This window comes from Phaseolus vulgaris, chromosome 3 (genome assembly GCF_051622355.1).
Source record: "Phaseolus vulgaris cultivar YP4 chromosome 3, ASM5162235v1, whole genome shotgun sequence".
Classification (NCBI taxonomy): Eukaryota; Viridiplantae; Streptophyta; class Magnoliopsida; order Fabales; family Fabaceae; genus Phaseolus; species Phaseolus vulgaris.
Genome location: NC_143500.1, coordinates 48,323,387 through 48,347,131, shown reverse-complemented (window position 1 = coordinate 48,347,131; position 23,745 = coordinate 48,323,387). Strand labels below are relative to the sequence as shown.

The 23,745-nt window shown below is 31.1% G+C and overlaps 4 protein-coding genes across 10 annotated transcripts; 2 read left to right on the top strand and 2 right to left on the bottom strand.

Annotated features, from left to right (window-relative positions):
- The first annotated feature begins 1,568 nt into the window (after positions 1-1,568).
- On the top strand, positions 1,569-5,009 carry FRO1 (NADH-ubiquinone oxidoreductase-like protein). The gene is made up of 5 exons (XM_068609203.1): positions 1,569-1,844; positions 2,354-2,442; positions 2,818-2,947; positions 4,612-4,641; positions 4,804-5,009. The coding sequence occupies exons 1-5, from the start codon at positions 1,713-1,715 to the stop codon at positions 4,861-4,863; spliced, it is 441 nt and encodes a 146-aa protein (XP_068465304.1). The 5' UTR covers positions 1,569-1,712; the 3' UTR covers positions 4,864-5,009.
- Positions 5,010-7,285: 2,276 nt separating this feature from the next.
- Positions 7,286-17,243, bottom strand: LOC137808214 (putative amino-acid acetyltransferase NAGS1, chloroplastic). Of its 7 annotated transcripts, none has more exons than XM_068609201.2 (10): positions 16,672-17,243; positions 12,895-12,982; positions 12,490-12,698; positions 12,171-12,322; positions 10,722-11,130; positions 10,248-10,345; positions 9,451-9,562; positions 9,181-9,340; positions 7,751-7,823; positions 7,286-7,575 (listed from the first exon to the last, which is right to left on the bottom strand). In XM_068609201.2, exons 1-10 carry the CDS (start codon positions 16,753-16,755, stop codon positions 7,419-7,421), a joined length of 1,542 nt encoding a protein of 513 aa, XP_068465302.1. In that variant the 5' UTR covers positions 16,756-17,243; the 3' UTR covers positions 7,286-7,418. The 7 variants fall into 7 exon arrangements, with proteins under 7 accessions (XP_068465302.1, XP_090155790.1, XP_068465301.1 ...); XM_090299664.1 differs by having other exon boundaries at positions 12,171-12,317; XM_068609200.2 differs by lacking the exon at positions 16,672-17,243 and adding an exon at positions 13,397-13,886.
- A 2,167-nt stretch (positions 17,244-19,410) lies between these two features.
- Positions 19,411-20,441, top strand: LOC137808213 (uncharacterized). The gene is made up of 3 exons (XM_068609199.2): positions 19,411-19,536; positions 19,655-19,817; positions 20,132-20,441. The coding sequence occupies exons 1-3, from the start codon at positions 19,482-19,484 to the stop codon at positions 20,175-20,177; spliced, it is 264 nt and encodes an 87-aa protein (XP_068465300.1). The 5' UTR covers positions 19,411-19,481; the 3' UTR covers positions 20,178-20,441.
- Positions 20,442-21,382: 941 nt separating this feature from the next.
- On the bottom strand, positions 21,383-22,463 carry WIH1 (cysteine-rich TM module stress tolerance protein). Its single transcript, XM_068609198.2, has 3 exons — positions 22,141-22,463; positions 21,896-22,058; positions 21,383-21,612 (listed from the first exon to the last, which is right to left on the bottom strand). The coding sequence occupies exons 1-3, from the start codon at positions 22,193-22,195 to the stop codon at positions 21,567-21,569; spliced, it is 264 nt and encodes an 87-aa protein (XP_068465299.1). The 5' UTR covers positions 22,196-22,463; the 3' UTR covers positions 21,383-21,566.
- Between the last annotated feature and the right edge of the window lie 1,282 nt (positions 22,464-23,745).

The window sequence follows — 23,745 nt, the reverse complement described above, 5'->3', positions numbered from 1 at the left end:
TTTTTAAAATTGAAAATTTAATGTTAAACAAATAAATTATCACAACTTAATAAGTAATTACATATTTCAAAACATAAAAAGATAATAATCTCAGATTAAATCCTTTTAGTTTTAATAAAGTATTTTTACCAATTTAAAATGTGTTCTTTTAAAGTTTATTTTATAGTTACATAAATATTGAGTCAGCCCTTTTGTTTTTCCGTTAAATTTTATCAATCAAATTATCAAATTGAAAAAAATTATTAAGTGAACTAACTTTTTAAAAAATAATTGTTTTTTTCTTAAATCGTGTTTTAAATCCATTATACAAAATATAAATATAAATAATTACATGCTAATTATAAGTTCATTATACAAAATTAATATATGAGTAATTGCATGCTAATTAAAACCATCTATATCAATATATAAATATGATTTGGTACATTCTTTTGGTGTCATATTTTAATTAGATGGTTTATTTATTTATTTAATAAAATAAATAATTGAAAAAAAAAATACGTTTTATAATTTTTTTTTGTTTTTTTAATCGTGTTTGTTAGCTTTTTTTAATTTTGTGTTTTTTTTTAAAGAAGTATGAGTTTTTTCATGTTTTTAATTTTTAAAAATTTAGATAATGTAATTAATTATTTATTTTTGTGTTAATTGAATGCGAAAGTTATAGATCTTAACTAAAACATAAATCCTGAAGTTGTGATAGATAATTATTCACATGATTTGGGAACAAGTTTAGTTTTAGTTTATGTTTGAAGTGTTAAAAAAACTTTCAAGCACTGATGTAATATATGATTCATGAGATTACTAGTGAGGAAGCTCTCGTAATATTATTAGTTTAGACATTGAAGTATAAGTTGCTCAAACACCTTATCTTCTAGCAAACTACATTTTATAACCTGAGTTATTATTGAGGATAAGTATTCAATAAAAAATTATTATTTAATTGTAATAGTGCACTGATTAAAATTCTTATATGAATCATATATGTATTTCTTATCTAAGTTATATATATATATATATATATATATATAATATGAATTTATTTCAGGTTCAGAAAAGTATATAAATATTTTTTAAAGGCATGTATTTATTATAAATACTAAAATTTATTATAAATAATATAACAAATGATTCCTTAGTAGTTGTAAAATATGTTAATTTTCAAAATAAAATATAAGCATGATAATATGAGACTAACTGTGGATTTACTGTAAAAGAATGTGTAGCTTAGACTAAATATTTAATTTCCAACTTGCAAGACAAAGTGTGAGGTGATAGTGTTGTCTGTAATTTACATTTTTTGTATTATTGTATATTATTGCTTGGAGGTTGAATATAATTAAATAATTTTATTGATTATTTAGTGATAAGTATAAATTTAAATTTATATAATAAATTATTGTAATTTTTACAGTATATTTTTTATATAAATAGTAAATTATTAATTTAGTTTAATTAATTATTATTTTTATAATAAATACTCGTTTTTACAAAATAGTCAAATTTGATGGTAAAAATTATAAAAAAATGTATTGGTATTTTGTAAAAACGGAACAAAGATATTAAAATAAGTGTTAAGAAGCAATATGTTGGAAGCTTTTTTAGAGGGCCAAAAACCCAGATTTGCACCCTTTAATAAATGAAATACCAAACATTTTGCCATTCCAATCTCACTTGTTCCTGTTTTGTGCGCACAATCGAAATTCTATTCGACGATGGCGAATACGCTACAACGTTTCCTACGCGGCACCATGGTCCGTCGCTTCTCCACCCAAGCATTGGTCGAAACCAAACCAGGCGAGATCGGAATGGTTTCCGGAATTCCACAAGAACACCTTCGTAGGAGGGTATTTTACCTTTTTATTCTCTTTTATATATGTATATATCTTTTAAATTCATTCAATTTCTGACGCTCTCAATCGCCTTCAATGCATACTCATCTGTTTAGAAAACCTACCATTTGTTCACCCAAAAATTTCTTACCATAGTTTAATCATGTGTAGAAATGCATACCTCGTCGTCTATGTTTGTGGTTATTATACGAATTGATAAATCTTAGTGTAAACAACTGCAGCCATATTCACGATTTTAGACGATAACAATGTTCAATTGGGCGTATTAACTGAGAGTGTGAGTGGTGAAGGAGGCCAATCTTGGCCATTCAATCATCTAGGGATTCAATGTTCGTGATTGGCTTCTTTCGCCTTTCCCACTTTCAGCTAGTAGGCTCTCCCATGTTCTATATACCGACTTTACAGTTTACAAATAATTTATGCATCTTTAGATCCCCTACTTTCACTTGTTAATCATTGTGACACAGTTGGCCCTTTCTGTCTTGTGCTTAACTGCAATGCAGGTTGTAATTTACTCTCCAGCTAGAACAGCATCTCAGCAAGGATCTGGGAAGGTTGGAAGATGGAAGATCAACTTCTTATCAACCCAAAAGTATATTTTTTCGCCTTATCACAGTTTTTTCACTGCTTTTATGAACATCATTGTCTGAGTTGTACAATTTGAATATTTTTTCCCCTTGAGAGTTTGATAATTGGGTAGGTGGGATGCTAAGGATTTTGTATGCATGGCAAATTAATGATTTAGACTTATTCATAACAGGAAAACTTGTGCTATTATTGACATTTCCTGTCCTATTGCTATTTGCATAGCTTTTAGTTTCACACTTATAGCACTTGTGATTCCGGGCATCCCTGATTAATTTAAGGAGTCACAACTAGCAATTTCAGTAGAATATCCTAAACTGGGTTAATTGTTGTGTAATCATATGTAATGGCTCAACAAATATTAATTTTTTACTAATTGTAGGTGGGAAAATCCACTGATGGGCTGGACATCCACTGGGGATCCCTATTCTCATGTTGGTGATTCTGCCTTGACTTTTGATAGTGAAGCAGCGGCAAAAGCATTTGCAGAGAAACATGGTTGGGAATATTCGGTATGTCTTACTATCCAAATATTGGAACATAGATAATATCTCGTGTATTTTTGGAGTGTTCAATGTGTCTCTTGATACAGATCATGTATGTTCTTATTGAAATAAATTATTAATAATGGATATGGATCGGAAAGTAGAAAGTAAATGGAATGTTTGTTGACAGAGACCTCTATATCTGCCTCTGGGTTGTGTTATTGAATACTACAGTGATAAGGAAAGAAGATAAAAAGCAATTGCAGAATAGAGGTCCCTAACCCTCCTATATTGAGAGCCTTTTACTCTCCCCTAACGTCCTCTCAATCAATCAATAACTCCCTTAGCTAACTCCACATCTCCCTCTTTTATTCCCGATTCGATTATACATGTGACTCTTAACTGTCTGCTAAACATACATACGAGTGTGATCAAGTCCCATGGTCATGTGACCATATCGAATGGTCTCTGGTAATTCTCCTATGCCCTAGCCTCCCCTCCAAATTTTTTTGTTTCACCTTGTCCTAATTCATAATCAATGACCTCAAGGTGAAATTCAACAGCCTATCCTCCAATGGACATTCCATCTCTCTCATTCTATAATTACTGCAAATTGCTTGTTTGGCACATAGATAACCTAGAACCACTATGGTGGGTAACTTCTCGATGTGGCCTTTCCTTGTCTGAAAATTCCCATCTGTTAAATGTTCAGCTCTTCTCGGTGATTTGGAGAGCTTAATCCATCATCTCTGGTAAAATATCTATATTGCCACTTCATTTCATCCTTGACTTCTTCCCCTAACCTGTTCATGCAAAGGATGTACAGAACTCAAATTGCTAAAGAAAAGGCGGAGGATACAATAGACATTGCAATTCACATGAAACCGTAGTTGGTATTGAAGAATCAATACATCAGAACACAGCTATTTGTTTCAGAGGTCCTGGATATGTAATTGCTGAAGACAACATTTTACCACCAACTTGGAAATTGTTGAACACAACACACAGCCAATGTAACAAAACCTGTGAATATGTGCAATTAAAAATTGTGAGGAATCGTATTAAATTGAAACTCTAGAAAACTTCCAAGACCGAAGTTATGCGTAGATGCTATATTCATGGCCCTTTGAAATGTAAATTATAGTATTATTTCTTAAGTGAATGGGATGAGGCCATCTCCATTATAAGAGTCATAGCATTAGAAGATGAGGTCTTAATTTACTTTTTTGTGGGTGCCACCACTGAGCTATATCACTTTTAAGACCTCCTTATCACTTTTACTTTAATAGAAGGGTCTTATAAGACCCATACTTATTAATGTTCTATTTGGTTGTTGATGTTTTTAAGACAAATATTTTTTATTCTTATGACTCGGGGTCTTAAATTTCCTGTCATGTCAGCATATTAGCATATTCAATGCACAGAGGTCTTTGAAACCCAAATCTTAAATTTATGACCCAGGATATGACTCTTACGATGGAGATGCCTTTAGTTTGAGTATGGCATGCCTTTAGTTTTTCAAATGATTGTGAAATGTTTGTCATTAGAGTATGTTTGTTATTCACTAATTCTGCTTCAAGAATCATGCCCCTATATTGAAATAACTCAATTGTTCATTGGCTTTCATTATGTTTTGCCGGGTAGAGTTTTATTTTATGATTATATTAACAAAAGCTCTGAACATGTTGCAGGTCAAGAAGCCCCACACACCATTGCTGAAGGTTTTAACATCTTACACTATTTTGTACTTTAACTGGGTGTTTTTGAACGACATAGTTTGAACAACAGTGGAGTTTGTTTCTTTCACAACATTGTTTGTGGCAGCATGGTGCGATCAATAATAATATATCTCTATACGTGTTAATTACTACTTGTGGTTGCAGGTTAAATCATATGCGGACAACTTTAAATGGAAGGGCCCACCCAAACCTGCTGAAGAGTGATTGTTTGGTTTGTATTCATGTTAATGTATTCCGGCTTCAGGAGTTTCAACATGCAGCAGTTTTCTCTGCATTTTTTCTTGAAAAAAGAAAGTTTTAATGTGAATTACTTGTTGAAAATAAAATCGGACTGATCTGTCATTGGCTTAGTTTTCCTCTATTATGTAGACACTGCATCTAATTATGATTGATTCTGCCTAACATCTTAACTGTATTCTTTAATGAACAACTGTTTGCAAGAAAAAACTGATCCAACAGTAGCTACTGACTTTGGGCAATAGTTTTTTTTTATGTTCACGAGAGTTTCTAAACAAAATGGCCCGAACTTTTTTTTATTTTTATAAAGTATTATTTAACCCTTATAAAAAGGGTTAAATATATGTTTTTCGTTATCGAACAATTTTAAATAATTGTTTCGTTTGTGACTGAAAGTGTAGATTGTATTCTTGTACTTTATGAAGTCATGTAACATTCTCGTTAGCAATCGGTGTTAAAAAATTTCCAGCATGTCATACGGAGTTTCTCATGTGGCAAAAGCAATTTCAGCCAACTCAGCATTGATTGAAGCTTCCTCTTCTACCATCTTTACGGACTGCAATAGTTATAGTATTGTGGTTTTGTAATTGGGCCCTATAACAGAGGTGTCTGTGTCGAGTCTTGTGGCGTTCGCGTTTCCGTTCTCGGTGGCATTTATGTTGTAGTGCCCGATTAAGCCGATTCACTTCTTCAAGAAGATGGAGGAGCAAGAGAGGTTGCAGATCCTCACGCTACGCGAAGCATTTGGACTTGCTCTTCGCTGGGGCTCAAGGTGCATTTTTGGCGTTGGTGTGGGAATTGCAGTGGCTTCCAAATTCACCTGATTTTCAGATTTAGAAAAAAAAAGTTGCAGTGTGATACTTGTCGGAATCCGAGTGGATGTGAGGCTTAGGGTTTAGGAAATAAAAGCAAACCCATATTTATCAGAACATCTAAATCAGGGTCATACCAACATATTAATGAAGGTGGAGTGTACATATAATAAGATGTAGCTTAATTAGTAGGATAATAAGCAACAATCTCATTCTAAGAAAAAAGTTTTTTATGAGAGAAAGCTAAAAGGGATGAAAGGACAGACTGGGTTCTATGAGGGTTTGAAAATTGGGAAAATAGGATTTTGAAAAAATGAAGTGGTTGAAGAAGATGAAAATTTATGGTCATTGTGGACAAATAGCTTACATGGAACTCCATTTCTCACATGACAAAAAGTTAACACTCATGAAAAGTGTTTGATTAAAAAATATAACAAATAGAGATAGAGAGAAATGTACTAAGTGGGAAATAATACAGTAAATTTTAATTATTTCTTAAATCTATATTTTCGTCTTTTTCCACCAAACACTATTTTCATCCTTCACCCTCCACTCAATTTTTTCACCTTTTTTTTAAAAAAAATCTTTTAAAAATTACTTATTTTCTTCCACATTTTCTTTTAGTGCTTATGGATTAACTTATTTAGTCTAGCTCTTATGCACTTACTAAAAGTAACTTTTTTAAAAGTTAGTTTTAATTTCTAAAAAAAGCTCATTTTTAACCAATATATAAGTTAGTTTTAATTGATAAACAAACCTTTTTACTCTTATAACTAACCTATAAAAGATTGTCCAATCGAAAGTTTATTGTTCAACATTATATGAACATTTATTGTTCACAAGAATTGCTTATAATTAAAAAAATTATTTTAATCATATCAAAACAATACTTTTATTTCTAAAAGACTCTTGTAACCAACTCTTGTTGAAGATGTTCTTGGTAATTGAATGTACAGACAGGAAACGGGAACAATGAAGTGGATTACACATCTGAATACTCTTTTCATCATTCTTTGGGTAAAAATTAAAAAATACATGAATAAAGCTACTCAAATAGTACATGAATCCCATTTAAATGATTGCACAATCCCCTTCATTTTGAAATGATGATGAGGATGAATGCGCTGTGCTGAATGCCAATAGTATAGTTTATACAACCATAAATTGTGTGCTTCCTGCTGTTGATATCACCAGACTGCTATAATACCAATCCTGATATTAATACAACAAATATGCACACTAAAACCCTTTCACTTTCAGCAATGGATATGTCAGATAGAAAGCCGAGTCACAAACTTCCTATTTATGTGACTTGGTAGCTTAAGTCTCTAATTTATAAAGCTCCAAGAGTCCTTTGTTAGTAAAATATTTGCTTAAATATTGAACTTTGTAAATCCTGCTTTATTTAATTGCCAATCTTCACCTGTGCTAATTTCTTTATCACATATTAGATACAAAAGAACAATCATCCCATATATATGTAACAAATAGAAAATCAAGATTATTCATTAATTGATTTGCGGGAGAAAAAGCTCTAAATCTGGAAATTAAATAATAATAAAAAAAAAACAGAAAACTGGGAGGTAGAAAACTTGTAATAGCTATTGATTTCTAGCAAACATATAATATAATTATGAGATTATTACCTACACTCTAAGAAAATGCCAAACGGCTTATCTAACCAACCTTTCCGCAGTGAAAAAAGATATGCTAATGGGAAGTAAATTTGCTACTAAAAGTAATTCCACTCTTATTAGGTAGAAGCTTCTTCATGTAATACTTGGACTTGCGGGATAGATTAATCCTTTTCCTTTTCTTCTCAGGAATAAAATCAATTGAACATTCTGAAAATCCCCGCCTCACAAACCTGTTAACACAATAGGAATCCCATGTCTTTAGAAAAGCATTTATGGAGTTAACAAACCATATGCAGCATCCAAGAAAATATACAGTATGCAGTACGTAACAATCCACTGAAAGCAAAAACTGACGTTGATTCTAAATAAATATATTGACATATGCTTGATATCCAAGGTACATACCAATCTGCTGTACGAGTTGTAAGCAAGAAAAGCATTTCAAATTCAAGATATGATGCCTTCTTCTCTATATAATCTGTTACATTTGATCATAACATTAAACAGATAAAGTCAAAACATGAGATAAATACTATTATGAATGAGTGAAAATATCCAAAGAGTATAATCAAATCAAACGGCTTCTCAAAACTGTGAATTACCATGCACTGCATAGGCTTCATACTACACCCTAAAAGTAGGTTCTGGATGAAATCAGAAACAATTTTCCCTTTAAAATTTTATGTCATGATCTGATATACAATATTTACAAACAATTTCTGATCCAAGGAGAATTGCATAAGGAACTAGTCAGCAACTGAAGGTGTATACAAGAACCCACAAACCTAGTAGAATTCACTACTTTTCAAAGCCAAAATAGGAGAAAAAAAAAGTAAAAGGAAGAACAGAGTGGTTATATGCTTTCAGATTGAATACCCCTAGTAAGGAATATAAGATGAATATGTTATGAATATAAGTTGACATTTGTTACTCTGACATGAATTTCCCAAAATTTATGGACCCTGAACAATGATTTCAAAATTAAATTAGTGATTGAAATGGCAAAGTGAGAAATTTAACGTTAAACCATGGTTTAATAGTTTCAGGCTATCATCACTATAATATAGACTTGGACAGGTTGAAGCTGTTTAAGTTTAATCATGAACAGTTTGGACAGTTCAGTACCAATTCACGTGGTCAGTAGCTTGGTATCAGAAAGACAGTTTCAGGGACCCTAACCAACCACAGGTCCGAAGTTTGAATATTCATTTCCTGTTTTTTGGTTTCAGCACGAACCTGTTAAACCATGTGCAGTTGCATGGTCTTGACAGTTCAGTATAGGTTCATTCGGTCTAGTGGCCTTTCTAGAATGTCAGTTTAAAAGGTTTAATCAGACCAGTTTACATTTAACCTGGTCGAGTTGGTCAATCTGGGACTCTGGGTTTAAAACTACGGTGCTCTGAAATACGATAGCAAAAGTAGTATACACTAGAAGTACAAAATCAGTCCCTCCTAGTGTAGTGAAACAATACGATCTTTTTTATGTATCAGATAAAGACATTGAAAACTTCGAAAGTGTCCTTAAATCCCTAATAATTTATACTATGATGGGAACCTCAGTAGAACCACAGTAAATGACTGGAAAATTGAAATGGAAGGCAAGGACTTGAAGACACTACGGAACGAATTCATATGAGGATCTGTAGTCACAATTCAAAGTTTCAAACCTTTTTTATTAATGCAACCCTATGAAAAAAATACTAGATACAAGTCAGAATAAACAACAATAAATCACTATGGAGTTTCAATATATTACACAATAGTGAATCATTGACTGGTTCTCTATCAATTAAGAACAAGATTGTCAATCCAGAGGCAATAGTAGCATATCATACCAAGTAATTTGTCTCCCTGTCCTTGGCCTCTACAATCAGGGGATACTGCAATTGCTGCAACCTCTCCACACTTCTCTTCAAAGAAAGGAAAAAGTGCAGCGCAAGCAATTATTTGACCTTCTCTTTCCACAACAATGAAGGAGCCTAATGATTGAAGCAGCTATAAACAGACAATGGTCAAAGGTACGGGACTACTTAAGGAAATCCCCAGTAATGGTTACAATGTGGCCTCTACAATAGCTATGAAGAAGATAAGCAAAGTGAGCAAACCTCTTCATCAGTCCGCATAACTAATATGCCAGACTCCTGTAAAGGCTGGATGAGTTGTTTTATTCCAGAAATATCTGTTACTTGAGCCATCCGGGTGCCTTCATAAAGGTCACTGCAAAATTAATTGAAGGCAAGCAAATGAAGATAAAAAGGCTTTCAGAAACACGAGATAAAAGAAAAGAAAAGAAAAAAGACCTCAATTATCTATGACAACATCAGCAATCTGCCACATATAGTTTATGCTAGTAGGCAGTACCAGCCATGGAAATCCCATGAACATCATTTTGGTACTAATTTAATTTGAAAATAAAAGCAGGCAAAAATTTCTTTCAAGGGCGTGGCATATGGTCATGGAATAGTAGAATTTAACCAGTTTATTCTCTTTATAACTAATATAGCAAGTTATTGCAACTAATTCTTCTATCCTTAAAAGGTAAAACAGGAGAATGATCACAAATGGTCTATACACCCAAATCAAATATTTGCATCTTTCAATCTCAATAAAGAACCGCGTAACAGTAACCATCAACTCATCATAGATAACTACAAAAAAGTTTGAATCTCACTGGTATAACCGATGTGATGACTCTAGCAGGAAATCCAAAGGGATGCAAACTAAAATTATGATTTATTAACATCAATAGCTGATAAAAAACAAGAAACAGAACACTTTAGTTGAACGAATGAGGATACAACTTACCATACTACTGTTACTCTCACCAATTAGTTACCAAGGTAATAGAGAAAATATTTCATAATAATAAGAAAAAATTTCCAGATAGACAAAACTTGCCCACCTAGCCACCATTGTCCCCATCCCATCTCTCTTGAACAATTCCAACAATAGAACTCCACTAATAGTGCCATCCAACAAATGAACTCTTTGAACACCACCCTGACAGACAGAAGAAATTATATTTAGCAACATATTAACTGGGATATCAAGCATTGCCGTCTTATTTGAAAAAGCAACTTTTCAAGGAATTTCAGTATAATAATGAAGTGATACGAAAATAATTGGAAAAAACGGGTAATTTCTAAAAAAATAGTTATATTGAGGTCATTATATTTACAGAAATCAGTCACTTGACGATTCTTTAAAAACTATTTGGGTTTTTTAAAAATAATGAAACAAACCTGTCTGCCATATTTAAACAGAACACGAGGCAATGAAAATAAAAATTTCACACTTGCAGTGACTGAAGATACTAAAGCACATTGCAGACCTATATAACCAATGGCGTGAAGGAAAAGTTGAAACATCAACTTACTTTGCAAACGAAAGCTGCAGCAGCCAGCTCTGACAGGTAACTATTAGTTCGACTTAGAGACTCCTGACCTCCTATAGCAAAACCCTGCTCCCCAGACCAAAGGCCATTCCCATTGCCAGAACCAACACCATTATGAAAGGTTGGAATATGACATTCTGAAGATGGTTTTCCATTCTGGGGAGCCCCATTAAATTTTTTAAGAGAGTTGAAATTTCCTTCGGCAATAGCTTTCACATAGTTAGCAGCTGTTTCACTTTGTTCAACCCGATTACGAATTAGCATGTCTGCCTCTTGAAGAGTTAAGAACCGAATAAGGTGTCCACTTTCATCCAGTATGGGACAATCTGTAATGCATATAAGCTTGTCTGCTCCTATGGCCAACGCACAAGCTGTTGCAACTTCATAGGCACTGTGGAAACAAATCATCAGTATCCACTATTTAAGCATTTCTTTTTCCTCTGCTGGATCACATCCAACTACTATATAGCAAATTCAAAAGAAAAATAAATTGAACACATTGACACAGATGTTAATCTGATTCACAAACAAATTAGTTATTTAAAAACCTGTATCACTATTTCCTCAGTATTTTGTTTTCACATTCCACAAGTCAAGTTCTATAGTAAACTATTTTGCTTACTAAATAACTATGTAAAACTTTGTAAATGTATTTTTTATTGTTTTCTAATAAGGTAGACGCAGAACGTGATGGAAAGAAAGCCTCTGGCGCAATACAGCAAGCGTCTAGCGCGGTACCAAGGGAAGAGAAAACACAAGGAAGAATGAAAACAAAGAGTGTTTATTATTATTCCCCAATTACACGCATATCTTTGTTTATGAACAGTCACTCTCTCAAACAATTATCATAATCGGCAGTTGTAGAAAAACTGGACAGCTGGCACCAAAACAAACACTGACATAATCGACAGCTGACACAAAAACCGGACAGCTGGCACCAGAACCGCAGCATGTAACATTTTCCTAAGAAACCAACGTTTTTTTATTTTTTTAACACAGTCTCCATGAAGCTGTTTCTTCCAATCTATGTCTAACTCCAACCTTTAAAAGCTAGCCTTGAAAGAAAAATATTAATATTCTCCAAGGTATTGATATAAGAAACATAATTGATGATAGATAGTAAGCTTCTTCAATGATTGGTTTTGGGATGGTAAAATCAGCACAGCCGTGCTCACTTGAGAGCAGAGGCTGAACCACAACTAGAACCTTTGACCTAGTTACAAGGCAACAACCTCACCATTGGTCCACAGCTAACCTCCGAATTGAAAACATGAACGATAAAATATTGAGGCTTTCTACAATAGTCAAATAATAATAGATCATGAGTAAAAATCAGAAATTACAAACATTGTATAACAGAATATATATGTCAGGAAGCAATGAAGAAGGACCAGGTTGTAAAAAGTAATTATCAGAGGTTTTAAAGCATACTTGCAATTTAATACTTGTCCAGAGCTGGAGTAACCCAAGTTGCTTAAAATAACAATGCAGTCGCCATCAAGCCTCTCACGCATGCGAGAAACGTCGACCTTTTTAACCTCCCCAGTTGACCCAAAATCAACTCCTTTGACAACCCCTCTTCTCTGCCAAATAAAATGTTTAAAAAAGACTTGCTCTAAAACAGCGACTGAAGCAGAATACAGTGGGATAACATTGGAATCTCATTGTTACCGCAACAACAGAACAAGGGAATCGAAAGAAACCATGTTCTCCAAATAGAATGAAGAAAATTGAATCACAGAATTCAAACCTTGGCTGCAAGAAAGTTTCCACTTGCAACACTGACACCAACTTCATGCAAACGGCTATTGTCACCATGTCGACGAATATTGCAAATGGAGGGCCCAGGCGAAAGCTTTGCTTCAATCATCAATCTTATTCTCCCAGCTGCTTCCATTGCAGCTGCTAGAGACTCATCATCAGTTACCCTATATGGACCAACATATTTAGGTTCTCTCCCTACAAAATAGCAACATCACTAATCAATGCTCATTCACACTAGCTAAAATTTCATTTCTCTCTTGTTGGGTTGGCAAGGATCAATCAACATAAGATCATAAAAAATAGTCACTTTCACTACATTAAGAAAACTAGCCGCTAGCACCCATTCATATTCAACCCATGATTTCGTCCCCGTGATGCAAGTATGATTCACCTCTCTCACGCAAAAGATTGTCAATTTGCACATGGGTCCCCGGAACGAGAACAAACCGGATTCCCAGGTGATGAAGAAAGGCTATATCCTGCACGCACATTACATAGCTAAGTATGAGATAAATCTAGAAAATATTTCCTTTATAAAAAAAAAACTAATTAATTCAACAATTTTATATATAGTTAAGTTCTTGAAAGGAAATTTTCATCATCCTACTCAGGATTATTTCCCTAAGAGAAATTATCACACGATCCAGGACCATCACAGTCTCAACTAATCTCTCCATCACACCACCCTTTATTAATTATTTTTCATACATAGAAACATTGAAGTATGAGTCACACAGAAACTGATTAAGATCATAAACACGTTTTGATCCCAGACTATCTAATATTTCTCTCTCATATAATACCTGCGAGGATACATTCCAAAAAATAATTTGATACATTTATCTGTGTCTGAATGAGCCAGTAAAATAAAAAACTAAAATATTTGGAGGTGCCTTGAGAATTGGATCCAAGTAAGGACTAGTGACAATTTCACCGGAAACGATGACAACGAATGTAGCACCACGGTGGGCCCACAAGTACGGCCACGTCTCACGAAACCAACGCACAAATTGCTTATCGTCCATGGAGCTGCTGTAACCCTCCTCTTCCGCCACGCTTCCGATCACTTCCTCGCTGAACACGTTGCAGCGTTCGCATGTTGAGGTAGGAACTCTGTTCCAAGATAAGGGTTTGTTTGGCTTCGATTTTGGGGAGCGAGGGCGTAAATTGAAATGCTGTGGGTGAAAATTAAATTTGGGGGATGAAAATTTGGGAAGGTTTTGAAGGGATGTGCGATAGGTGGAAGACAAAGCCGCCATGAGACTCTGCGATTGCAACACAACTGAAGAGAAACCCCAAGGTTCTGTCTCCTCAACACATTTTTAGCATCATCACAGTGACGTCTCTTTATTTTATTGGATCTTAAGACAAATTTTATTAGAATAATTGTTTCTCATGAAAAAAAATGAATGCATTAGTTGAACTATTAATAATTAATAATACAAGGTTAAAAAATTATTTAGCTGTCTCATTATATCAAAACACTACTTAAACCAGATAATTCTATGAATATTTATGAAATAAAACTTGACATTATTAATTAAAAAAATAACTAATTTAATTATTTTTATTGATCTTCATAAATTATGTATAAGTTTTTGTATACGAGACCCAAATTAGTATTAAAGTTTTTTTTTTAAAGTAATTATATTTATTACTCACTTATGTTATAGCATAAGTATTTTAATAAATTAAAGTTATATATGTTTTGATAAAACTTTATTTATAACTTACTAAAAAGATCGTTGAGTGAACTTACATTAACAAATCTATTCTTAAAATCAATTTTCAACTGAAAATCTACAACCGATAATTTTATTAAAAATCATTCATTGTATTTACAAAAGTTATTAGATCTTTAAAATTAATAAATAGCTTTTAAAAAATGTTTTTTTTGAAATATTCAAAATTGTCTGAGTTATATTTGAGTTTTTTAATTATAATTATATGTTAAAGATGAAATCTTGAAACGATTTGATATTAAAAATAAAAGCGTAATTAGTTTTTCATTGCATTAATGGAAAGTTTTCAATCTCATGATGCACTAAAAGTTTAAGCTCCTATATAGTAGATATTAACATGTGCAGATATTTCACATAAAAGTATATGTTAATAATTTAATATTTTTGGGATAAAAATATTAACTTAGATTCGAAAGGAAAATTTATATTTTCTTTCTTATTTTTCATAAACAGACACAATATTTTTATTTTTATATATCTCAGTTCACTCATATTTCTATTGTTTTGAAAGGGATCCAAAGATGACAATTATTTTCTGGAGACAATAGATTGAGTTGCAGGCATGGAAACATATAAAGAACGCAATGACGCAAATTCTTCCATACCAGCCAACACTCTCAAAAATCTGCTGAAAACAAGGAATATATGACAGCACCAAAACATTATTTCAATTAACAAATTAAAAATATATTAAATTAACAGAGAAAAAAAATAAAAAAGTAAAAAAGAGAGTAAAATATAATATTTTAATCTCGTATAAATTTTATATACAAATAACTAATCATATTTCAACTGTAATCTCACAATTTTATTAATTAAAAAACTTTTATTAATTAAACTCGTAAAATCACATAGAAAACTATATATATATATATATATATATATATATATATATATATATATTTTTCTTTCATGTCCTGTCATTGTGGAGTTATTTCTTTCTTTTGATCTAAACAATTTTACATTCTATTTCCTTTTCCTTTAAATCTATCTTTTTTTTTCTTCTCCGTAAAAATAATCCTTCAGTCCGAACAATGATTGTGTTTGTAATCAAAAGTTTATGTTTAAAAAATTACAACTGCATTTTAAAAAAATAATTTAAATTTTTATAACAGAAAAATATATGTTTGATACATACAAATTTCTTCTATATAATTTATTTTATTAAAATTATATTTAATAATGAAGAGGTGTTTTTGTAAAATACAATTTATCAAATTTTATAACTTTCTTAATTTCTTCAACAAATTATACTATAACAAACAATTTTCCAAAATATGAAGCATCTGGAAATTGCAAAACCTTGAAACCAGAAAAATCATTGTTAATACTTCTGCTACTCTCGAGTGATGGAATAGTTATCAGGATTGTATGCTTAGTTACTGAAATCAATGAGATCAGATGCTATCCATAAATTAACCAATAATCTTGTTAAATTTTTTTAAGTTCAAGGACTTTTTAAAACTTTCAAATTTTTGGACTTTTTTAATCTTCAAAACAGTTTTCTTTCCCCAATTTACATGTGTTATTGCAACTTTTGTAAGTAATCTTTCTTTTTTATATTAATTAAATTGAAAAGGATGTTACTTTCAAATTAAAAAATAACAGATAAAAAATAATTTCTTAAATAATTATCAACTAAAAACAAATGGAAGTACTTTATAATAATTATTAAAAAAAATTCACCAAAATCAAGAAAAATATTTATTTTGTTGTTTTAATATAATTTTAAGTAAGTTATCTATTATATTTTTTAATTTTTAATGTAATGTATATTTATGTGTCGTTATATTTCTCTCTTTTCATATTGATTAAATTAAGCATATAATTACAAAAAAATAAGTTCAATATAAATTTAAAAAGTGACATAAAGTATATTTTTCTATTAAAAATCCGACATCCAAAAAGAAAAAAAAGGGAATAAATGTAATGAATGCATTTTTTTTATAAAAAAAGTTACATTTAAACGGATTTTGATATTAATTAATTAAGGATCTTCTGGTTAAGTTGATATAAAAAAAAGGATAAAATTTTAAGATTTGAATTGAAGAAAAAAGAAGTTTTCAAAGTCAACCTCTTTCATTTTTTAAAAGTAAATAAGAAAAGAGGTTATAATTCACACCTTTTTCTATATTTATTCCCATTCAAGTAAATTTATTGTTAGAGAGAAAATAGAAATAAACCCTTTAAGTAAATAAGGGGTGGAATTTAAAATTGTGAACAAATTTTAATTAATAGGTAATTAAGAAAAGTGCTTTCTAGAGTTCATGATGAGTATTTCTCTTGTTATCAATCAAAAGTGTTTGTTTGCATGCAAAGTAAAAGAAGTCATTGTTTTTTAAGCAGATGATAATAGAAACTGTTGGAGTTTTGTAGCAAAAATGGTTTTATTTTATGATTGATGAGATTGGAGAGATAAGAGGTACCTTGAGAGTGACACCTAAACAAGGACTACCAACAATTTCTGCAGACAGAACAACAACAAACACCATCTTGGTCTGCACAGACATGCAAGGTTGAACTTGCCGGAGAACCTTCACCAACTCTTCATCTGATTCCCCTGCCACCACCACACACCTTTGCTCACACTCCCAACATTTCTTCACAAACCTTGACTCTCTCTTTTCTCATCTTTAACAACCGCCACCCAGAAGCGGAACTAAACCTTACGCTTTGAACACAGTGGTGGGGCCACGTGAAAATCCAATTTCCCCGGCTGCTTTTCAGAGACAAGGGTTGCTTCCAAAACCCACACGCACCCATTATGCCTTCTCTTCTTCTCCTTTCTTTCCTCACCTAATTGAAAGGTGCAAGAATTTCTGTTTCAGCAAAGCGCACATTTCTGCGAGATTATCCCAAGAAGGTACGACAGAAGTGAATGAGTAGCTTTGATGAAAGCCTTGAATTCTTCTTTGTTTGCAGGGAGCATCCCAAATTCACAAACTCTCTTTCTTCCCTCACAGATTTTCTACACAAGGTAGCACCAACAAATGACAACAAACGCTACTATATTCTCTCCAATTATATACTCTGCACCTTTTTTTTTAAGAAAAAAAATTCATTACATCAAAACATCACATCCTTTTTTTTATTTTACTCATCCAATCATGATTATACATCCAGGATTCAAATTAAATTCAATTTTATATTATCTAAAAAATCATTTAAAATTTCGTTGAATTAAATCAAAAAATTGGAGAGAAATTTAAATCTATATTTTCTAAAAAGTAGTTTTAATGCTTAAAAAATAGTTTAATATCATTTTCTAAATTTATTATTTTCAAAATAGTTTAAATTTTAAAATAATTTAAAATCAAAGTAACAAATAAATATAGGAGATATTTATACATAAAATATGTGAATGAAAAGCCCAATGAACCTCCATCTTTATTTCACATATATACCAATATATAAAGGAAATTCTCCCATTTAACTTCTATTTTGTTTTATTTTAATTTTAATTTTATATTTTATTTTATTATTTTAAAAATATATGAGATGATATATTTGTCATGATCTCTTTATTGTTAATTTTAAATTTTAAATTTTAAATTTTGAATTTTAAATTTTAAATTTTAAATTTTGAATTAAATTTTAAATTTTAAATTTTGAATTTTAAATTTTAAATTTTAAATTTTGAATTTTGAATTTTGAATTTTAAATTTTAAATTTTAAATTTTGAATTGTGAATTATGGAGTAATTGTAAACATAATTTAAAATGTTTTGAGTCATTTCTCTTTTCACTTATTCAACCAAACATTTTCCTTCAAATTCCATTCTTCTTCATTTCTTTTTCAATGGTTGAGAAAAATTACTTACATCATCCAAGAACTTCTCTCCACAACAAAAATGATGAAAAAGAAGAAGAATAAAATTTCATGTTTTCAATAAAAAGAACTTTTTCATTCTTCTTAGGTATGCACATTCTCTTATTCACTTTACCCAACTTCTTTGTTACACTTTTTATGATTATATATTATTTGTCATTATATTTATTCACCTCTCATTTCTTATCTATTTTCTCTACAAATTTATTCTTCTTTTCTTTGCAGATTTCTTCTTTTCCTCTCTTTTTCATTCTCCGGGTATGTTTTCGTGTCAATATTATGCGAGTACAGATTTGAATATTTTGTGTAATTTTTTTGTTTTTGATCTATTATCTTTCATTCTCTTTGAACCTTTATTGACTTTTTTTTTTCAGAGGGAGTAGAGAGAGAAAATCTAGAGCGAGAGAGAAAACAATGAAGATCACACGTGGTTGTTTGTGCTTAGATACACAGGTGAAGGTTATGATCTCATGATTCTCGCGAACGCTTTTGAAAATGAAGATCACTTCGGCTACTCCCAACACCACATCACCACATCGTTAACCGATCGTATCGCCACCAAACGCATCCCTCAAGGCCAACGTACAACACGACATAAAGATAAGTACATGTGAATATTTTATTTACATTATTTATTATATATTAAAGGTAACATAATATACAAGGAGTCCTTACATATCAATACAAAGCATTCACACATTTATCTACACAAACAAGTACTTATGTATATTGCATATATGTGTGTGTATTTTGTAATTTATTCATAATTGACATTCTTTAGTAGGAAACAAAATTTGTAAAGAATGAAACACTTAGAATGATGATTAATCACTTGCATTGGTTAAGCCAATTCACACTAAGACATAATGATTGTACATGATTTTACATAATAGTGATTATAATGATATTTTTTTATTCATAATGTACTATAAATTTCTATTGTTAATACAAGTATGCAAATAATAACATTATTTAATATATAAATGAAAAAATAAAAAATGCATACACAAATGCACATGTGTTCTTGCTAGTATTAATAAAGAATATGATATGATAACAACAAAATAATATTTAACATAAAACATTTTTATATACAACGGTAAACAAATATCATTGATTTAAACAATAATTAATAAAAATATAGAATATGATTTGATTGAATATATTTTCTGTTTATATTTCATGTAATTAAACTTTACAATTATTAGATATAATAAGAAGATAAAAAAAATAGATATCACTCAAAAATATATGTAGCATTAAGCGATTCAGTTAAGTGAAAGAAACAGGAAACTTCCTTTTCTCTAACCGCTACTGAAAATCTCTTTATATACAACACAATAACCCTTTCTCTTCCCCACATCACAAATCACAACCTATTTTACTGTAAAGCCTCGTCACCATCAACATGAGCTATTACGATAACCAGCAATACCCTCCAGTTGGGGTTCCTCCTCCACAAGGTATACATCTTTCTTTCAATGCTTCTTTCTTCAGTCATACGTTCTTCTTTCTCTTCATACCCACTCGGCATTCTTCATTTTCTTTATTCTTTTTCTTGTCATTTCTCATTCTCAACAGGGTATCCACCAAAGGACCCATATCCCCCACCAGGGTACCCTGCACAACAAGGTTACCCTCCAGCAGGCTATCCTCCTCAAGGTTACCCTCCCCAAGGCTATGCTCCTCAGTACGCTCAACAACCTCCTCCTCCCAGGCAAGAAACTGGTTTTCTTGAAGGATGGTATATCTCTTTTTCTCTTTCTACCTATTATGCCTTCACGCTGTTTTTTTTCTTTTGTTTTTATCAAGATCGTTGAGAAAGAACACAAATTTCACTATGGACTGGAGGTTGAATTAAGATTTTAAAATTTAGTCAATAAGTTGGAAAGAAATTAATTTAAACTTATGTGATCGGATTGTATTTGTTTGATATAGGAGTCAAAGATATGATTCGTGATTTGTTTGTTTCGATCTTTAATGTTTTCTTCTGTGTAGTTTTCATATCATTGACTTGAAAAAAATGACAAAAGCTAATGTTGTCTTCTTCGGTTGCAGTTTGACTGCACTCTGTTGCTGTTGTTTACTTGATGCTTGCTTTTAAGTTCTTAAAAGACGTGACGGGTGACTGAAACAGTGGCGTTGTGGGAAGCGTATTCATAATCTTTCTCTTTTGATACATTTTTCTTATCTGCCGATGTCTATCCAATATGAATTTTAAATAAATTTGATACATTAGTATATGTAATTTCATGTTGAGATGTGATTCAGCAATTTATATTTTTATTTTTATACCAATTCTACACTGAAAAGTAATATGTTGAAATTTCAATTGTGATCGTATTAATTCTATTGAATACTTGCAAAATCTATCGGTGTAACGTTTTGGATTACCAATAGTTCGAATTGGATATATTTTATTTCAGTCTAAATTGTAAGAAAATCTATAATGATTTTTAGGATTATTATTATAAGTATCCGTGAAAATCATTAAAATTTTGAATTATATTAAAGAATATTCTTATTTATATAATAATATTTATATTTTATGAAAAGATATTATAATATGTCACAAAAAGGTACAAAATAATTAAATGCTCATCTTTATTTTGAAGTTAGGATTGTGTATTATTGTTATGATTATGAAAAATATACAAAGTTATATATATAATAATCATAATTAATGGTCATGTTTTTATAAATCTTGATGAGATTGGATCCTTGACATCAATTTTTCCAGAATTTTAATGTGACATATTATTGTATCCTCATGTAAAATCTAAATATCATTATATAAAATCAAAGTATTATATAATATAATTAAAACATTTATGTATTATAATTAGATATATTGTATAGGTAAATCAAAATATTCATTGAGATTGAGATATCTGCATTAATAAGATTGATTTTCATAATATATTTATATAAATTAATGTTTTAAACTGACATAATTACGTAGAGTTTTATAATAATAATTTTAAATATTATGGTTAATTTTATATTGTTATGAACATTCTTACAATTTAAACTGAAATATCTTACTTAAACTTGATTGGTATATGTCTAATTAAATATAAAATAGTAAAAAATGCGAGATTTTGCAAATATTGAATAAAATTAATACAATTTGAATATATTACTTTTTAGTGTTATTCATAAGAATTGGTATAAAAGTAAAAACCTAAATTGCTGAATCACATCTCAACAAGAAATTACATAGACTAATGTATCAAAGTTGTTTAAAATTCACATTGAGATAGAGATCGTAGATAAGAAAAATATATCAAAGAGAAAGATTATGATAACTATGCTAAAAATGAATCCGTGAATTAACCCGTGTAAATACATAATTCATTGATACTGCTACAATTTAAACCTGAACAAATGTTAATAATCTAATATTGAATTAACAGAACATGTAGAGGAAAGAACTCTGAATACGCCTCCCACAACGGCACTGTTTCAGCCACCCGTCACGTCTCTTAAGAACTTAAAAGCAAGCATCAAGTAAACAACAGCAGCAGAGTGCAGCCAAACTGCAACAGAAAAAGACAACATCAGCTTTTTGTTATTTTTTTGAAGTTACAGGTATGAATACTAGACAGAACAAAACATTAAAGATCGAAACAAACAAACAAATCACGAATCATTAGATCCTTTGACTCCTATATCAAACAAATACAAACCGATCACATAAGCTTAAATTAATTTCTGTGAACTTATTGACTTTGTTCTCAATGATCTTGATAAAAACAAAAGAAAAAGAAACAGGGCGTGAAGGCATAATAGGTAGAAAGAGAAAGAAAAAGAGAGACATACCATCCTTCAAGAAAACCAGTTTCTTGTCTGGGAGGAGGAGGTTGTTGAGCGTACTGAGGAGCATAGCCTTGGGGAGGGTAGCCTTGAGGAGGATAGCCTGCTGGAGGATAACCTTGTTGTGCAGGGTACCCTGGTGGGGGATAAGGGTCCTTTGCTGGATATCCTGTTGAGAATGCCGAGTGGGTATGAAGAGAAAGAAGAAAGTATGGTTGAAGAAAGAAGCGTTGAAAGAGATAGATGTATACCTTGTGGTGGAGGAACCCCAACTGGAGGGTATTGCTGATGATCGTAGTAGCTCATGTTGATGGTGTGCTCAAGAACTAGGCTTATCGAATAACGGGAGTAAATAGTTTGTGATGTAAGGGAAGAGAAAGGGATTATTGTGTTGTATATAAAGAGAATTCAGTGGCGGTGAGAGAAGGAAGAAGTTTCCTGTTTCTTTCGCTTAACTGAATCGACTAAGGAAACAAAAACGCGTTCTAAATCTGCTCAATATTTTCTTTTTAAGATAACATAGGAAATAACAACATATTCCCGTTGAGTTTGGATTTTGCATTCTGTTTTTCCACTACCCTCTGCCTCCTTTTTTTTAAAGCACCTTTCAAATTTTTCCGTTAACTTTTTGACCTTTTTCTTCTCTCTCTTCTCACCCTCACCACTCACCTTATTTAACGATGAAGATTCGAATAAACCGACCACAACAAATAGTTGGTATTTTTAATTCTCTTTTAAACTAGCTTCTAGCTTCTTTATTTTCAAAAGAGTATAAGTATTTTATTTAATCACAAAGCATATGTAATTATTGGAAAAAAATATATAGGTTTGTGTTTTATTTTATCTATACCTTTATATTATTTTTCTTATTTAATTTCTCTCAATTCTTTTATCATTTTATCCTTATATCAATAAAATTTTAAATTTAAATTTTTCAAAATTTTAAACCTTAAGTCTTTTCGAAACACTTTAAATTTTGAAAAAATAATAATTTTAAATATTTAAAATTTCAAAGTTTTAAATTTTCAAAAATTTTAAATTTCGAAGTTTTAAATTTTCAAAATATTTAAATATATTAGGTAAAAAGGTTGGAAGCAACATGCATTTCAGGTATACAAACTGATCTGAGTTATATAAACTACAATATGCTCGTCAGGATTCGTATTTCCATCATACTTCTTTATGGTCAAACTCTTCCAATTCTTATGTAACGGAGTTTCCACAATGGTATCAAAAAATGGATGCTTCCTAGCAAACATTCCGACAAAGATTTCGGAAGTTTCAGGTAACCTCTTCCTTATTGCTTGAAAACTTTCATCGTTATGAACTCTTTCATGCGTTTGCATTCTTGGTTGAAGAGTTTCAAATTATGTATTTAAAATTGTTTTTTTGTTTAACTTTTCTTTCATATATGCATTTTTTGCTCTCAATATGCTTAATTTTTTTTTTCAATGTTTCAAATTCTTTTGCAACTACATCAACATTGTCATTGGCATCATACTCTAATTGTCTCCTTGCTCTCCAAACTGTTTCTCTCTTCTACTCATATCTGCTTACTTTCTTAGTTGTCCTATTTCTCGGTCCCACGGTGGGCGCCAAAATGTTCTTACAAAAATGGCCTAAAAACCTACTTTTCTTTCGGCAAAATGTTTTGACTTCTCAGATTTTCTGAACTTCTCGGGGTTGGCTTTCGGTTCATTCTTACTTCAAGTTGGGCTTTCAGTTCACTCTTGCTTCGGGTTGGGCCTATGGCTGACAAGCTTACTAGGTTGGGCTAAATCAATTGGACCTCTCAGCTTCTCCTCTTTGTCTCCTCTCACGGTTGAGTGTGTACCTGCAATGCGCTTTGATGTCAA

Bases quoted from the DNA above. Each gene is read 5' to 3' on its own strand.
- FRO1 (XM_068609203.1), top strand. From the start codon at position 1,713: ATGGCGAATACGCTACAACGTTTCCTACGCGGCACCATGGTCCGTCGC. The intron at 1,845-2,353 runs GTATTTTACCTT...ACTGCAATGCAG, and splicing joins AAGAACACCTTCGTAGGAGG to GTTGTAATTTACTCTCCAGC. The intron at 4,642-4,803 runs GTTTTAACATCT...TTGTGGTTGCAG, and splicing joins CCCACACACCATTGCTGAAG to GTTAAATCATATGCGGACAA.
- LOC137808214 (XM_068609200.2), bottom strand. From the start codon at position 13,762: ATGGCGGCTTTGTCTTCCACCTATCGCACATCCCTTCAAAACCTTCCC. The intron at 12,983-13,396 runs GCACCTCCAAAT...ATGTGCGTGCAG, and splicing joins ACTTGGATCCAATTCTCAAG to GATATAGCCTTTCTTCATCA. The intron at 11,131-12,170 runs GTATGCTTTAAA...TTGTTTCCACAG, and splicing joins GGACAAGTATTAAATTGCAA to TGCCTATGAAGTTGCAACAG.
- LOC137808213 (XM_068609199.2), top strand. From the start codon at position 19,482: ATGAGCTATTACGATAACCAGCAATACCCTCCAGTTGGGGTTCCTCCT. The intron at 19,537-19,654 runs GTATACATCTTT...CATTCTCAACAG, and splicing joins TGGGGTTCCTCCTCCACAAG to GGTATCCACCAAAGGACCCA. The intron at 19,818-20,131 runs GTATATCTCTTT...CTTCGGTTGCAG, and splicing joins ACTGGTTTTCTTGAAGGATG to TTTGACTGCACTCTGTTGCT.
- WIH1 (XM_068609198.2), bottom strand. From the start codon at position 22,195: ATGAGCTACTACGATCATCAGCAATACCCTCCAGTTGGGGTTCCTCCA. The intron at 22,059-22,140 runs GTATACATCTAT...CATTCTCAACAG, and splicing joins TGGGGTTCCTCCACCACAAG to GATATCCAGCAAAGGACCCT. The intron at 21,613-21,895 runs GTATGTCTCTCT...TTTCTGTTGCAG, and splicing joins ACTGGTTTTCTTGAAGGATG to TTTGGCTGCACTCTGCTGCT.